The sequence below is a fragment of the Scyliorhinus canicula genome, chromosome 19 (genome assembly GCF_902713615.1).
Source record: "Scyliorhinus canicula chromosome 19, sScyCan1.1, whole genome shotgun sequence".
NCBI lineage: Eukaryota > Metazoa > Chordata > Chondrichthyes > Carcharhiniformes > Scyliorhinidae > Scyliorhinus > Scyliorhinus canicula.
Window position 1 is genome coordinate 104,381,200 of NC_052164.1, and position 17,635 is coordinate 104,398,834.

Below are 17,635 nucleotides of genomic sequence, written 5' to 3' on the forward strand. Positions count from 1 at the left end.
GGCTAGAGAGGGGGAGAGGGGTAAGGAGGATAGCACGCCAAGTCAGCCGGCGACAAACTGTAAATAGACATTAAAAATATTTGTACTGTACAGTAAACAAACACAAACTGCAATGTATATAAAACTGAAAATGGCAATAAAAAGATTTTTAAAAACCCAAATGGCCTGCATCTTAGTGAAGTGGTATTGCATGCAGTTGGAAAGCAGGCCTGAAATAATTGATTCTTACTGGCAGTAGGAGGTCTTGTAGAATCTGCCACTGACCCTGTAAGTGAGGAAGGAGACGAGACAGTGTGCACAAAGCAGGAAGAGAGATTGTTGGGGGTGGGGGGGAACACTTATTGACCTTTGACACAAATCATTAGGAATTAGCAGAGCATGAATGGTATGGGTAGAATAACTTGCCGACAACTCAACATGGTAGCACGGTATCACAAGTGGATAGCACTGTGGCTTCACAGCACCAGGGACCCAGGTTCGATTCTCCGCTGGGTCACTGTCTGTGCGGAGTTTGCACATTCTCCTCATGTCTGCGTAGGTTTCCTCCGGGTGCTCCGGTTTCCTCCCACAGTCCAAAGACGAGTATGTTAGGTGGATTGGCCATGATAAATTGCCCTTAGAGACCAAAAAAGGTTAGGAGGGGTTATTGGGTTACGGGGATAGGGTGGAAGTGAGGACTTAAATGGGTCGGTGCAGACTCGATGGGCCGAATGGCCTCCTTCTGCACTGTATGGTCTATGTTCTATATTACAAGTGCTCCTGTGTGGGTGTAGATGGTGGGTGGGGGGGGGGAAGGGTTAATCCCCTGGAGATCCCTCGTATTCAACACCATGCATCAATTTGCATGGCGTGGAACACCGAATTGCTTACCAACATTCCTCGCAGGGGAAGCATAAACCGGTTGCAATTCAGCCCCGGCGGGAGAACCTAGGGCTGGATTCTCTGATTTTGAGGCTATGTCCAGAGGAAGTGTGTATTTCTCCGATGACAAAATCGGCGAGGCTCCAACACCGATCCTCCGACCAGTGAGGGGCGAGCAACCCCGCCATGCAAAACACATGGCCTTTACGAAATAAAGAGCCAGAGAATTGCGTGGGTCCATGGCCGCACATGCGCATGGCAATGACCTGCAATGGTCGCGCCGTACAACATGGCGCCGGCCGCCTGCGGACCCACCCTGCCAGATTATGTCCCCGTGGACACCCTGTTGCCACCCCCAGACCACCACCCCACCAATCTCCCCAGCGCTCATCGAAGCCTCCCCGATCAGCGGCAGGGCTCCCCCCTCCGACTGTCGTGGTGCTGGACACATTACGCAGCCGCCGCACCGGGTTCACGAAAATTGAGAGCACACTCCCTGAGAAAACTGCCTGTGCCGTCGTAAATTCGGCCCATCGGGGGCAGAGCATCGGGGGAGGGCCTTCAGATAACATCCTTAGCTCATCCCAACGGCGTGCGGCGTACTCCCCGATTACTCCCCTGTTTTGGAGGGGGCGGAGCATCTGAAATCAGACATCGCCCTGCTTCTGTCGTAAACAGGGATCTCCGCCCGATCGCCAATTGCGAAATCGGCTTTAGCAAGCGGAGAATCCCGCCCATAGTCGCCCAAATGGAGAATCAGCCCACTGTCTCCCTCAAACATTTCTGGAACAGGTGCAACATGGGGTTAGATGCAGAGTAAAGATTCTTGTACACTGTCCCATCAAACATAGATACAGAATAAAATTTCCATTGATAGGGTAGATTTTCCTCCTCACTATGCTTAGAAAAATTGATCATTCTCAGGCACATTGAACACCTAAATGGGAAGTACCTTCATGTCAGGATCATTGTCCTCATTCTCCTACCAAGCCCGGTTTCATGCTGCCCTTTGGGAATCCTCTCCTGATTGCAGCACAGTGATAACTCTGAGAAAGTTCCTGAGTTACCACTCATTGCCTAGGCTTATGCATGAAGGTAATCACTTTGGCAAGTCACCAGTGAGTGATCAGTGCCCACAGATATGCACCGTAGCAGAAGTTAATGTATTGAGAAAGAAACGAGGCAGGCCTGAGTGGCCGAATGGGTTACTCATCCTCATTTCAATGTTTGTGAACATTCATAGCATCATTTTGAGAGCAATGCTTCACTTTGTTAACTCTTCAGCCAATCCTGGGTGACCTGTCTTACCTCTTTCCACAGTGAAGTTGTGAGTCTTGCTGCCATGCTTATTGGTACCATTACATGTTACTTTCAGCACCTCCGTGACGAGTGGGAGAATCAATTCACTGACAACAACAGTGTAATTGTTCTGCTGATGGTTTCTTACAGTCTGTGCAAAGAAGGAAACACAAACATAAAAAACATCTGGTGAATAAAAAAAAATCCAGTGCACAATATTTGAAGAGTTTTCCCTTCAAGTTTCCCGATAAGAGTTTCCACATCGTTGAACCCCTTTTAAAAGTACAACTGTCATGGTAGGAACATATGCATTAGAAGCAGGAGGAGACCATTCAGCCCATTTAGCCGGCTCTGCCTTTCAATAACACTGGCATGATCTCATTATAACCTCAAATTTAGATCCCTGCCAACCCTGATAACCTTTCATTCCCTTGCTTATCAAGAATCTACCCATTTCTATCACAAAGAAATTGAAAGACTATAACTCAACCACCTTTTAAGGGAGAGAAATCCCAGTCGCTCATCATTGTTATGGCCCAGGGTTTTGAGAACCCCAAAGTGTATCATGGAGTTCACCCAACCCACAACTTTTAATAGATTGTGGTATGGGGAGCACACGACCCACTTTACAGGTGTGGTACAGCAGAAATGGAAAAGTATTTTTAAAGCAAAACAGTGTTTATTCTATGAACTCAAGTTAACCTTTTTAAAACAATGTGAACATCTTAGCAACCATTAATTCAAATACAACCCCCAAAGACTACAACACTAAGCAATCCTTTAAGCTTTCTTTTTAACATCCATAAGACTTAAAACACCTTTTACCAGAAGCACATCAGGTTAAAGTCACTACTGTTATTCGTTTTAAATCACCAGGATCGATTTACAGTCTTTAGATTACAGAGATAGACTCTAATAGACCTTTTGGCTGTGACTGCAGCTATCCAGCTCTGAAAACAAAACTAAAACACACCCTGCAGTAAACAGCCTAAAACTAAAGTAAAAAGCTGACAGACAGCTCAGCTCCACCCACTCTCTAACATCACTGCAGTAGTAAACATCCATTTCTTAAAGGTACTCTCACTACAGATATTTAAGTACACATCCATTTACAAACACCCATTTATAAACACCCATTTCTTAAAGGTACTCTCCCATGACAACATTGAGAGAGAAAAAAATATCCTCATCTCTGATCACTCCTTATTTTTAAACAGGGACCCGCATTCCAGATACTCCCATAAGAGGAAACATCCTCTCCACACCCACCATAAGGGCATCTGGTTCAGAAGAATTAGACGGAAACAGACAGATTTGCAATATATTATACATGGATTGGTAAGTAGCAAAAATAAAATTGCTAATTGAGGAGGAAGGATTAAACAGGAAAGTATAGAAAAACTAGCTTGATATGAATAGAAGGGAAATGCTAATATCTATTATTAGAGACAAGGTAACGGAGTACTTAGAAAATTCTAACACGATTAGGCAGAGTCAACATGGTATTCAAATCTGTTTCATCTTATTGAGGTATACAAAAGGTAAAATGGATTTTTTAAAGCATTCATCAAGGTGTTGGAGAAGAGGCTGTTGCACAATATTAAAACATAGAACATACAGTGCAGAAGGATGCCATCAGCCCATCGAGTCTGCACCGACCCATTTAAGCCCTCACTTCCACCCTATCCCTGTAACCCAATAACCCTTCCTACCCTTTTTGGTCATTAAGGGCAATGTATCATGGCCAATCCACCTAACCTGCACGTCTTTGGACTGTGGGAGGAAACTGGAGCACCCGGAGGAAACCCACGCAGACACGGGGAGAACATGCAGACTCCGCACAGACAGTGACCCAGCGGGGAATCGAACCTGGGACCCTGGTGCTGTGAAGCCAAAGTGCTATCCACTTGTGCTACTGTGCTATCCTGAATTAGGGTTCATAGAATGTGAGCATCATTGGTTAATGGACGGAAATCGGAGTAAGAATAAATTGATCATTTGTAATTTGGCAGATTATGACTTGTGGAGGGCTGCAAGGTTCCATGCTTGACCCTCAATCTATATCAACGAGTTAGTGAGGAAACAGAGTATAATGCAACTCAGATTCCTGATGATACACAGCTATGTGGGGAAATATGGCGAACATGTGCTGTATCAGAGTATTACAGTGAGTGGCTTAACTGAATAAGATAAAAGCCCATGGTGTTGGTGGTAGTATATTAGCATTGATGGAGGATTGGCTAACCAAAGAATTGGGACAGGAGGGACATTTTCAGGTGGAACTAATGGAATGACAAAGGGATCAGTGCTGGGGCCATAATAGTTTACAATACATATTAATAACTTGGACAAGGGAAGTGAATGCACTATTGTCAAGTTTGCGGATGCCGCAAAAATAAGTGGGAAGGCAAGTGGTGAGGATGATACAGAGTCTACAGAGGGATAGAGACAGGTTCAGTGGGCCAACACTTGGCAGAAGGAATATAATGTAGGAAAATGCAAAGTTCTGCACTTTGTCCAAAAGAACAAAGGAGCTGAATATTATTGAAATGGAGAAAGACTGCAGAAAGCTGCAATGCGGTGGCATTTCAGGGTTCTCATGCATAAATCACAAAAAGCAAGCATGCAATTGGGAAAGCAAATGGAATGATGCCCTTTATTTCAAAGGAAATGGTGTATGAAATTAGGGAAGTCTTGCTAAAACTACAAAAGGCATCAGTTAGACCACACCTGAAATACTGTGCACAGTTTTGGTCCCCTGGGGCGGCATTCTCCCCTACCCGGCGTGACGGAGGGTCCCGGAGTAGGGGAGTGGCGCCAACCACTCAGGGGTCGTGCCTCCCCAAAGGTGGGGAATATCCCCACCTTTGGGGGCCAGCCCTGCGCCGGAGTGGTTGCCACCAGAAGACCGGCGCAAAAAACCGTAGCCCCCGGCAGCGGGGCTGGCCGAAAGGCTTTCGCCTGTCCGCGCATGCGCCGACAGTGACGTCAGCTGCAGCTGGCCGCTGATGTCACTGTCGGCGCATGCGCGATGTGGGGTTCTCTTCCGCCTCCGCCATGGCGGAGGCCGTGGCGGCCGCGGAAGAAAAATAGAGCAGCCAAGGCACTGGCCCGTAGTCTGAGCAGGGGGCCCCGATCGCGGGCCAGGCCACCGTAGGGGCACCCCCCGGGGTTCGATCGCCCCCCGCCCCCCCAGGACCCCGGGGGCCTGCTCGCGCCGCTGAGCCCGCCGTTCCAGAGGTGGTTTAAACCTCGGCGGCGGGAGAGGCCTCCCAGCGGCGGGACTTCGGCCCATCCGGGCCGGAGAATCACCGCAGGGGCCTCTCCGATCGGAGTGGCAAGATTCTGCCGCCGCCAGGGTGGCGGAGAATCTCTGCCACGGCGGGGGCAGGATTTTAGGCGCCCCCAGGCGATTCTCCGACCCTGCTGGGGGTCGGAGAATTTCGCCCCAGATCTGAGGAAATATATACTGGCAATGGAGGCAGTTCAGGGAAAATTCACCAGGTTGATCCTGGGTCTGGAGGAATTTTCTTATGAGGAGAGTAGGTTGGGCCGCTTACTCATTAGAGTTTGGAAGAATGAGAGACGACCTTAGTGAGACATATATTCCCAGAGGCCTACACAGTGTAGATGCTGAGAGGCTGTTTCTCCTATTGGGAGGGTCCAGGTCCAGAGGTCATAATCTTAGAGTAAGGATTTGCCCATTTGAGACGGAGGTGAGGAGAACTTTCTTCTCTCAGAGGGTATTGAATCTGTGGAATTCTTTATCACAGAGAGCTGTAGAGGCTGGATGTCGTATGTTCAAGGCTGAGAGAGAGTGATTTAAAAAAAAAAATCCAATTAAGGGGAAATTAAGTTTGGCCAATCCACCTACCCTGCACATCTTTGGGTTGTGGGGGTGAGACCCACGCAAACACGGGGAGAATGTGCAAACTCCACACGGACAGTGACCTGGGGCTGGGATCGAACCCGGGTCCTTAGCGCCGTGAAGTAGCAGTGCTAACCACTGTGCTACCGTGCTGCCCCATTTGGAATTAATGTGATGAAACAATGTACAACTCAATGAGGAACCAGTTCAGTCTTTGTGTAAACAATTAATAAAATAATATTAAAGTAAAAGAAAAAATACTTGACAAAAGACACTATGAAACTTCAGTACATTAGTACACACATCTGAAGTTACCTCTTGTTCCCAAAATATGCCCACGTTGCCAGAACTCACTTAAGACATGCCCTTTCCCAAGCAACATCCAATTTTAGTAACTCTAGAGGTTAAATCCAGTTAATAGTTACAACACAATACCACTGAGGTGGCCTAGTCTAGGAAAGCGTCTCCTCCTGGTTCAGTAAAGGCACAAAACTGCATCTTTTAGAGGAGAATATCTGCAATCTACTGTGGCTCTAAATGTGAGCTGGAACAGGCCTCCGATCACTGATGGAACTGTCTGTCTGGCTGTTCAACGGAGAATAAGCCTCTCTTCCCACTGAGGACACAAATCAGATTCCAGAAATGGTGGAGAATGAAAGGTTTAGTGAGAGGGAAGAACTGAGGGAGATCAACATTAGTAGAGAAATGGTGCTGGGAAAACTGATGGCATTGAAGGCGGATAAATCCCCAGGGCCTGAGAATCTGCATCCCAGAGTGCTTAAGGAGGTGGCTCTGGAAATAGTGGATGCATTGGTGGTCCTCTTCCGGGATTCTATAGACTCTGGAACTATCCCTGCAGATTGGAGAGTACTTCAAGTCACTCCGATATTCAAAAAGGTAGAGAGAAAGCAGAGAATTATAGACCATTAAGCCTAACATCGGTAGTGGGAAAAATGCTTTAATCCATATTCAAGGACTTTATAGTGGAACATTTAGAAAGCAGTGGCAGGATCAGTCAGAGTCAGCATGGATTTATGAAGGGAAAATCATGCTTGACAAATCTGTTGGAATTCTTTGAAGAGGTAACCAGTACAGTTGACAAGGGGGAGCCAGTCGATGTGGTATATTTGGACTTTCAGAAGATGTTTGACAAAATCCCGCATAAGAGAATATTGTGCAAAATTAAAGTGCATGGGATTGGGGGAAATATATTGAGATGGATAGAAAATTGGTTGGCAGAGAGGAAACAAAGAGTAGGGATTAATGAGTCCTTTTCAAATTGGCAGGCAGTAACTAGTGGGGTACCACAGGGATCAGTGCTGGGACCCCAGCTATTCACAATATATATTAATGATTTGGATGAGGGAACAAAATGTAACATCTCAAAGTTTGCAGATGATACCAAGTTAGGTGGGAGGGTGAATTGTGACGAGGATGCAGGGATCCTACAGCAAAATCTGGACAGGTTGGGCGAGTGGGTAAATCAATGGCAGATGCAGTATAATTTGGATAAGTGTGAGGTTATTCACTTTGGAAGCAAAAACAGGAAGGCAGATTACTACCTGAATGGTTGTAAATTGGGAGAGGGGAGTGTGCAGTGTGACCTGGGTGTCCTTGTGCACCAGTCGCTGAAGGTAAGCATGCAGGTGCAGCAGGCGGTAAAGAAGGCTAATGGTATGTTGGCCTTCATTGCGAGAGGTTGTGTATAGAAGCCGGGATGTGTTGCTGCGATTGTAAAGTGTCTTGGTGAGGCCACACTTGGAGTAGTGTGTGCAGTTTGGGTCTCCTTCTCTGAGGAAGGATGTTCTTGTTCCATAGGGAGTGCAGCGAAGGTTTACCAGACTGATTCCAGGGATGGCGGGACTGTCATATGAGGAGAGATCGACTAGGTTGGGATTGTTCTCGCTGGAATTCAGAAGAATGAGGGGGGATCTCATAGAGACTTACAAAATTCTCACAGGACTAGACCGGGTAGATGCAGGGAAGATGTTACCAATGATGGGTGTGTCCAGAACCAGGGGCCACAGCCTGAGGATTCAGGGTAAACCATTTCGGACAGAGATAAGGAGATATTTCTTCACACAAAGAGTGGTGAGCCTGTGGAATTCATTACCACAGGAAGTAGTTGATGCTAAAACTTTGAACATATTCAAGAGGTGGCTGGAAATAGGACTTGGGGAGAATGGGATCAATGGCTATGGGAAGAAAGCAGGATTAGGCTATTGAGTTGGATGATCAGCCATGATTGTGATGAATGGTGGAGCAGGCTAAAGGGCCAAAACGCCTCCTCCTGCTCCTATCTTCTATGTATCTATGTATATGAGGGTGCTAGCAGTTATATGGTTCAGTCTCTTAGATGTCGCCTTCTGTGGATTCTGCTGTCTACCTCATTCAAATGCCTTGCCTTTGGAAGTTACCATTTGTACAGCCTCACTGATATCTGATATGGCCATTTGCACCTCAATGTCTCTAGACACCCACTAATCTTGTTACTGAGCAAATTGCATCTCATTGTTCCTGTAGGTGCCAGTGAGTGTTGTTGCTTTTCTGTTATTTCATTTTCATCTCCTGTTTATTGTGAATCTCGTTAATGTCCCACATTCCTGACAAATACATTACTAGAAATACTTTAGAGGGAATTAAAATAAATATACGGAAGCAAATGACAAATTATAATATGATAGTGAATTTGTTTTTTTGGTAAATGGTTTCCATTTGATCTCCGTCCCCACAGTAATTTCTTGTTCTGTAAACAGTCACCAGGAGAGCTGTATGTCTGTCTGCCAACCAGGCTGTGCAATCTTCAAAACCTATCGGGAGTGTAACTATTATTGTATGAAAGGCTGCCAATGTAATGACATTACAGTCAGGGGCGTGAGGCACATCAGAGGGTTATAGTGAGGAGAGTGGGATATATCAGAGGGTTACAGTGAGGGGTGTGGGGTACATCAGAGGGTTACAGTATGGGATGTGGGGTATATCAGAGGGTTACAGTCAGGGGTGTGGGGTATATCAGAGGGTTACAGTGAGGGGTGTGGGGTATATCAGAGGGTTACAGTGAGGGGTGTGGGGTATATCAGAGTGTTACAGTGAGGGGTGTGGGGTATATCAGAGTGTTACAGTGAGGGGTGTGGGATATATCAGTGTGTTACAGTGAGGGGTGTGGGATATATTAGAGTGTTACAGTGAGGGTTGTGGGGTATATCAGAATGTTACAGTGAGGGGTGTGAGGTATATCAGAGTGTTACAGTGAGGGGTGTGGGGTATATCAGAGTGTTACAGTGAGGGGTGTGAGGTATATCAGAGTGTTACAGTGAGGGGTGTGGGGTATATCAGAGTGTTACAGTGAGGGATGTGGGGTATATCAGAGGTTACAGTGAGGGTGTGGGGTTTATCAGCGGGTTACAGTGAGGGGTGTGGGGTATATCAGAGTTGCAGTGAGGGTTGTGGAGTATATCAGAGTGTTACAGTGAGGGGTGTGGGGTATATCAGAGTGTTACAGTGAGGGGTGTGGGATATATCAGAGGTTACAGTGAGGGTGTGGGGTTTATCAGAGGGTTACAGTGAGGGGTGTGGGGTATGTCAGAGTTGCAGTGAGGGTTGTGGAGTATATCAGAGGGTTACAGTGAGGGGTGTGGGGTTTATCAGAGGGTTACAGTGAGGGGTGTGGGGTATGTCAGAGTTGCAGTGAGGGTTGTGGAGTATATCAGAGGGTTACAGTGAGGGGTGTGGGATGTCAACAGGGGTGGTACCATGGGATTGGAGAGTGGCGAATGTCATGCCCCTGTTCAAAAAAGGGAATAGGGATAACCCTGGGAATTACAGGCCAGTTAGTCTTACTTCGGTGGTAGGCAAACTAATGGAAAGGGTACTGAGGGATAGGATTTCGTGGGTTTCCTCCGGGTGCTCCGGTTTCCTCCCACAGTCCAAAGATGTGCAGGTTCGGTGGATTGGCCATGCTAAATTGCCCCTAGTGTCCAAAATTGCCCTTAGTGTTTGGTGGGGTTACTGGGTTATGGGGATAGGGTGGAGGTGTTGGCCTTGGGTTGGGTGTTCTTTCCGGGGGCCGGTGCAGACTCGGTGGGCCGGGTGGCCTCCTACTGCACTGTAAATTCTATGATAATCTATGATTAATCTAGGACAAAGGCTTGGCACAACATCGTGGGCCGTAGGGCCTGTTCTGTGCTGTATTTTTCTATGTTCTGTATATCAGAGGGTTACAGTGAGGGGCGTGGGGTATATCAGAGTGTTACAGTGAGGGGCGTGGGATATATCAGAGTGTTACAGTGAGGGGTGTGGGATATATCAGAGTGTTACAGTGAGGGGTGTGGGATATATCAGAGTGTTACAGTGAGGGGTGTGGGATATATCAGAGTGTTACAGTGAGGGGTGTGGGATATATCAGAGTGTTACAGTGAGGGGTCTGGGATATATCAGTGTTACAGTGAGGGGTGTGGGATATATCAGAGGGTTACAGTGAGGGGTGTGGGGTATATCAGAGTGTTACAGTGAGGGGCGTGAGGTATATCAGAGTGTTACAGTGAGGGGTGTGGGATATATCAGAGGGTTACAGTGAGGGGTGTGGGGTATATCAGGGTGTTACAGTGAGGCATGTGGGGTATATCAGAGTGTTACAGTGAGGGGTGTGGGATATATCAGAGTGTTACAGTGAGGGGTGTGGGATATATCAGAGTGTTGCAGTGAGGGGTGTGGGATATATCAGTGTTACAGTGAGGGGTGTGGGATATATCAGAGGGTTACAGTGAGGGGTGTGGGATATATCAGAGTGTTACAGTGAGGGGTGTGGGATATATCAGTGTTACAGTGAGGGGTGTGGGATATATCAGAGGGTTACAGTGAGGGGTGTGGGATATATCTGAGGGTTACAGTGAGGGGTAAAGAAATCATACTACAATGATACAGGACTTTGTTGAGACCACATCTGGAGTTCTGCATACAGTTCTCGTCTCTGTACCTAAGGCACAGTATACTTACTGTAGAGCGATTGCAATGAGGGTTCACTAAATTGTTTTTTGGGATGAGAGTACTTACCTGTGAGGTAAGATGGTATAGAATAGGCATCTATTTAAGAAGTTGAGAAAGTAAGAAGTGATCCCATTGAAAGATGTAAAATTATTAAATGGCGTGACAGGAGTATCCCTTGACTCGAGAACCTAACCTAATGGACATAGTCACAGGGTAAGCCATTTAGTAGAGATCAGGATAAATGTCTTCACTTATAAATTTGTAATACTTGGGAATTTTCAACCATCGAGGGATTATGGATGCTCAGGCTGACTGAGATTAATGGATTTTCATCCCCTCAGGGAATTAAAAGATTTTGGGATAGGCCAGAGTTCAACCATGGTTTGATTCAATTGTGGAGTAGACTCGTGAGATTGTATGTCCCACTTCTCCGAGTTTATTTTCTTGTACGTGAGAGAGAGAAATAAATAGAGAAACAAATGGCAAACTCAGGTAAACAGACAAAGATTGAAGGAGAGAACAGACAGCAGAAGACATGAGAAATAAACGGGGCTGAGCAAACAATCCAATCAGAGAGAAAAGAAACTGCAACAGCAAAAAAAAGGGGAGTGGAAACAATAAAAAATGTCAAAGGTAGAAAACTGAGAAAGTCATCAAGAGAATAAATAAGTTGAAAAGACTCCCAGTGATAAAATGCCTTGGACCCCAATGTTGATGCGTGTCAGAGAGCTGACATATTTTAAGCTGCTTTTATAAGGGAATAATTAACTGGTGATGGAGCCAATCCAACTGGTGAGGGCACTTGCATAGAACCACAGGGTGGATCCTACATCTGTCACTAGCTGATAGTGCGCAAGGTAAAAAGGAAACGGGGATTGTGGGAATTACTGGTTTGGCAATAGTTTTCTGGGATCCAATGGGCGCGATTCTCCGCTCCGCAGGCCGGGTGGAAGAATCGCGGGAGGGACGCTCTGGCACCCCCCGTGATTCCCCCCCCCCCCCCCCCCCCCCCCCCGGAATCGCAGGCCTGCCGTTCCCGACCTGTTCACGCTGGCGGCAACCACACCTGGTCGCTGCCGGCGTGAACAGCGCGCCAAAGGTGAGTTTGGGGCTTGTGGGGGGCGGAGAGGGGATTGAGCACCACGGCCGTGCTCGGGAGGGGACTCCAAGAGACGCATGCTTTCCCCTCCGCCACCCCGCAAGATCAAGCCGCCACGCCTTGCGGGGCAGCGGAGGGGGAGACGGCAGCCGCGCATGCGCGGGTTGGCGCCGGCCAACCTTCGCATGCGTGGCTGACGTCATTAGGCGCCGCCGTCCGCGTCATTCCCGGCGGCCGAGTTCCCCGCAACACCGCTCCTAGCCCCCCCGGGGGGGGGGGGAGGGGGGGGGGAGAGAATAGGGGGTGAGGAGCGGCTGTTTCACGACGGGTTTCACGACGGCGTCGGCCGTTGCGGAGAATTCCGCCCAATGCTTTAGAATAATCAATGTTGATTGATATCTCTTCCCAATCACTTCTGTTCTCCATGTTATTCTCATCAAATGGTGCCACATTGGATAATATAAAACAAACTATTTACTTACCAGTGCCTTTTTTCCACTACTACATGCAACCTTTGGTGCTGGATTGCCTTTGAATATACAAGTCAGGTTAACGTAATGTCCATTTTTGTGGAATTTCTTCTCCATGCAGTTTATTTCAGGTGGTCCTGCAAGAGGATAAACGAGAGTTCAATTCCAGTGGTGCTACACACATACCTAACATTATTCCACCAGGTATTTATTCTCCATAGAAACCCTATAGTGCAGAACGAGGCCATTCAGTCCATTAAGTCTGCAATGACCCTCCGAAAGAGTGCCCTATCTACACCCATGCCCCACCCTCTCCCCATAACCCAGAAACCCAACCTAACTTATTGGAATACAAGGGGCAATTTAGCATGGCCAATCCACCTAATTGCACATCTTTGGACTGTGGGAGGCAACGGGAGCACCCGGAGGAAACTTGCGCAGACACAGGGAGAAAGTGCAAACTCCACACACACAGTCACACAAGGCTAGAATTGAACCCGGGTCCCTGGCGCTGTGAGGCAGCAGTTCTAATAACAATATAATAATAATCACTTATTGCCACAGGTAGGCTTCAGTGAAGTTACTGTGAAAAGCCCCGAGTCACCACATTCTGGCGTCTGTTCGGGGAGGCCGGTATGGGAATTGAACCCGTGCTGCTGGCATTGTTTTGCATTACAAGTCAGCTATTTAGCCCACTGTGCTAAACCAGCCCCTATGTAGTGCTAATCACTGTCACCATGCTGTCCATGTCTTTTCTGAAGGCACTGCCCCATTGCTGGAATATATTTTTTTTAGTTCAAGTTGCTCTCCAGTACTTTGCCACCTTGACCATTCAACATATGTAAGCCTAGAATATTGGCCGCCAATTGGACCAAAGTCATTACAACAAAATCTGGTCCGGTCCCAGTTGCACCAATTAACATGTATCCAAAAGAAAGAAAGTATAATTCCTTTATTCAAAATGGGAGGGTGACAGAAAGCAGGAAACGCCAGGCCAGCTAGCTTAACGTTTGTCATTCTTTTTCTGAAAATCTTTTTATTGGCTTTTCTCATATTTATACACAGTTGTTGCTTATATACATTACATTTCTCTTGGCCACGCTAATTTGCTTTATTTTACAGAGAGGTTTGTTTTGTCCTTCATTTGACTGACCATACATTCATTTTGCTGCACTCTGGATCTGTCTATGATATCCCCCATCCTCCCCCTCCCTTCCTCACCCAGCCCCCTTGGTTCCCCCCCCCCCCCCCCCCCCCCCCCCCCCCCCCTTCTGGGTTTCGCAGTCCTTTTGGTTCTTTATCTTTTTTTCTCTGGCTTACTCCTCGCTGCTGGCGTCCAACAGGTTTTGGAACAGGCCGACGAACTGTCCCCAAGTATCCAGGAAGCCTTCCTCTGACCCTCGGATGGCGAACTTAATCCTCTCCACGTGGAGAAGTTCCGAGAGGTCAGCGAGCCAGTCTGCAGCTGTGGGTGGTGCTGCCAATCGGCAGCCGAGCAGGATTCTCCGGCGTGCGATCAGGGAAATGAAAGCAAGGGCTTTGGCCCCCTTCCCCATGTGTAACTCTGGCTGCTCCGATACCCCGAAGATTGCCCCTATTGGGCACGGCTTCACCCCCACCCCATAACCTTGGACATTGCCTCGGAGAAGGCTGTCCAGAACCCAGCAAGCTTGGGTCAAGCACAAAACATGTGGGTGTGTTTGGCCGGGCCCCTCTAGCACCGCTCACATTTGTCCTCCGGGAAGAACCTGCTCATTCGGGTTCTGGTCAGTTGCGCTCTGTGCACCACTTTGAGCTGCATGTGCCTATCAGGTTGTCTAGTAGTGTGCTTTCTGGGGCCCCAGGGGACCCAACTGTCTCTTTGTGGAGGAAGTGTTTTATTTGGAGGTGTCTCAATTCTTGTCCTTTTGCTAGTTTCCACTTCCTCGTCAATTCGCCCAGTGTCGCCAGTCTGTGCCCTACATAGAAGTCCGCGACCCTCAGTGTGCCCCCGTCCCACCTCCATCTTTTGAAGGTGGTATCCAGCATAGCTGGGAGGAATCTGTGATTGCTGCAGATGGGGGTCATAGGGGATATTTTGGTTACCCCGAAGTGCTGTCTCAACTGGGTCCACATTCTCAGCATGGCCGCTACCACAGGGCTCGTTGTGTACCTTGCTGAAGAGGATGGGAGTGCTGCTGTAGCCAGGGCCCGGAGGGTCATTCCTTAACAGGAGGCCTCCTCCATTTGTACCCAATCTGTGTCGGGGTCTTGTACCCATCCCCTCACTCTTTCTGCCGTTGCTGCCCAGTGATAGTATTGTAGGTTCGGTAGAGTCAGGCCCCCTCTGACTTTCCCTCTTTGCAGTGTTGGTTTGGGAATTCTCGGGTTCTCACCCCCCCCACCACCACCACCACCACCACCACCACCACCACCACACAAACGCCATGATTAGCCTGTCTATGTTTTCGAAAAAGGCCTTGGGGCTGAAGATTGGGATGGATCTAAACAGGAAGAGGAAACTTGGCAGTACGTTCATCTTGATCGTCTGTACTCTTCCCACCAGGGAGAGTGGGAGTGATCCCCACCGTTGAAGATCTTTTCTTACTTCCTCCACCAGGCTGGTCAGGTTCCACTTGTGGATCTGTGTCCAGTCTCTGGCTGTTTGGATCCCCAGGCAGCAGAATCTGTTCTGGGCCGTTTTAAACGGGAGCCCCTTCAGCTCTGTCCCTCCCCCTTTTGGGTTCATTGGGAATGTCTCGCTTTTGCCCAGGTTGCTTAACGTCTTTCATAAAGAAAAGTTCAAGAAGCCATCATTAAAGATGTTATAACAGGGCAGTTAGAAACATTCGAGGCAATTAGGAAGCGGCAACGTGGATTTGTGAAATGAAAACCATGTGTAACCAATTTATTTGAGTTGAATCAGAGATTCCCCATAGTGCAGAAGAGCCCATCGAGTCTGCATTGACCCTCTGAAAGAGCACCCGACCTATGCCTTGCAACCCAATCTATCCCTGGAACCCACCTAACCCTTTGGACACTAAGGGACAATTTAGCAAGGCAGACAAGTGACATATGCTGCGGAATTCTCCGTCGGCGGGATCATCCGGTTCACCAGCAGTGCACCCACACCAACACATTTCCTGACGTCGTGGAGTGCCCCACAATGGGAAACCCCATTGGCCGGCTGCGAGTTTGGAGAATCCCGTTGCCGGCGGGGGGGGCGCCGCATAGGAAAATGCAGCTGGCAGACCGGAGAATCCCAACTATGGAATTAAATACAGAGAAGTGTCTGGTGATGCATTTTGATAGATACTATGAGTGCGTCTAAACTGGAGAGGCATAACTATCCTGGCCGCGAGGTTTGCTAGTCTCACACGGGAGGGTTTGAACTAGTATGGAAGGGGGATGGGTACCGGAGCAATAGGTCAGAAGGTGAAAAAAGTGAGGGAGAACTGGGGAATAGGACCAGTATGGCTCTGAGGCAGAGCAGACAGGGAGATGTTGCTGAAAACAGCGGGTCTGGTAGCCTGAAGTGCAGATGTTTTAATGCAAGAAGTATAACAGGTAAGGCAGATGAACTTAAGAACTTGGATTAGTATTTGGAACTATGATGTTGTTGGCATTACAGAGACCTGGTTGAGGGAAGGACAGGATTGGCAGCTAAACGTTCCAGGATTTAGATGTTTCAGGCGGGATAGAGGGGGATGTAAAAGTGGGGGGGGGGGGGGAGGTGTTGCGCTACTGGTCAGGGAGAATATCACAGCTGTACTGTGGGAGGACACCTCAAGAGGGCAGTGAGGCTATATGGGTAGAGATCAGGAATAAGAAGGGTGCAGTCACAATGTTGGGGGTTTATTACAGGCCACCCAACAGCCAGCGGGAGATAGAGGAGCAGAGAGGTAGACAGATTTTGGAAATGAGTAAAAGCAAGAGGGTTGTTGTGATGGGTGACTTTAACTTCCCCAATATTGACTGGGACTCACTTAGTGCGAGGGGCTTGGGCGGGGCAGAGTTCATAAGGAGCATCCAGGAGGGCTTCTTAAAACAATATGTTGATAGTCCAACTAGGGAAGGGACTATACTGGACCTGGTATTGGGGAATGAGCCCGGCCAGGTGGTAGAAGTTTCAGTAGGGGAGCATTTCGGGAAGAGTGACCACAATTCAGTAAGTTTTAAAATGCTGGTGGACAAGTGCTAGGTCCTAGGGCAAATGTGCTAAATTGAGGGAAAAACTATATAAACTTTCAAAACAGCAAGTAGAAGCATATGAAGCACCTCACAGAACTAAAACGGGTGAAATCAATCACGAGACCACGTGGAAGCAAGCATATGATTTTCTTTATAATAGGAGCATCAAGTTTGGAGATGGGTACCGGGATGTACTGCAAAAACTGCAAAGTGCACTCGATAAAATGTAACAATTATAACAATGTAATAATTATAATAATATTAGGCAGGAACTGAAGAACCTAGATTGAGGGCGGATGTTTGAGGGTAAATCAACATCTGACATGTGGGAGGCTTTCAAATGTCAGGTGAAATTAATTAAGGACCGGCATGTTCCTGTGCGGAAGAAGGATAAATACTACAAATTTCGGGAACCTTGGATAACAAGAGATATTGTAGGCCTCGTCAAAAAGAAAAAGGAGGTATTTGTCAGGGCTAGAAGGCTGGGAACAGACGAAGCCTGTGTGGAATATAAGATAAGTAGGAAGGAACTTAAGCAAGGAGTCAGGAGGGCTAGAAGGGGTCACGAAAAGTTATTGGCAAATAGGGTTAAGGAAAATCCCAAGGCTTTTTACACGTACATAAAAAGGAAGAGGGTAGCCAGGGAAAGGGTTGGCCCACTGAAGGACAGGCAAGGGAATCTATGTGTGGAGCCAGAGGAAATGGGCGAGGTACTAAATGAATACTTTGCATTAGTATTCACCAAAGAGAAGGAATTGATGGATGTTGAGTCTGGAGAAGGGTGTGTAGATAGCCTGGGTCACACTGAGTTCCAAAAAGATGAGGTGTTGGGCGTCTTGAAAAATATTAAGGTAGATAAGTCCCCAGGGCCTGATGGGATCT

General features: G+C 47.7%; 1 protein-coding gene across 5 annotated transcripts in view; it reads right to left on the minus strand.

Moving 5' to 3' along the window:
• Positions 1-17,635, minus strand: part of LOC119953875 (cell surface glycoprotein MUC18-like) — a 251,544-nt gene that overhangs the window by 30,733 nt on the left and 203,176 nt on the right. For all 5 annotated transcript variants that reach the window (XM_038778486.1, XM_038778485.1, XM_038778484.1 and 2 more), the window contains exons 11-12: positions 12,596-12,720; positions 2,170-2,311 (exon numbers count right to left, since the gene is read on the minus strand). In XM_038778486.1, the coding sequence (XP_038634414.1) occupies positions 2,170-2,311; positions 12,596-12,720 (267 nt within the window). The remainder of the gene's footprint in view (positions 1-2,169; positions 2,312-12,595; positions 12,721-17,635) is intronic.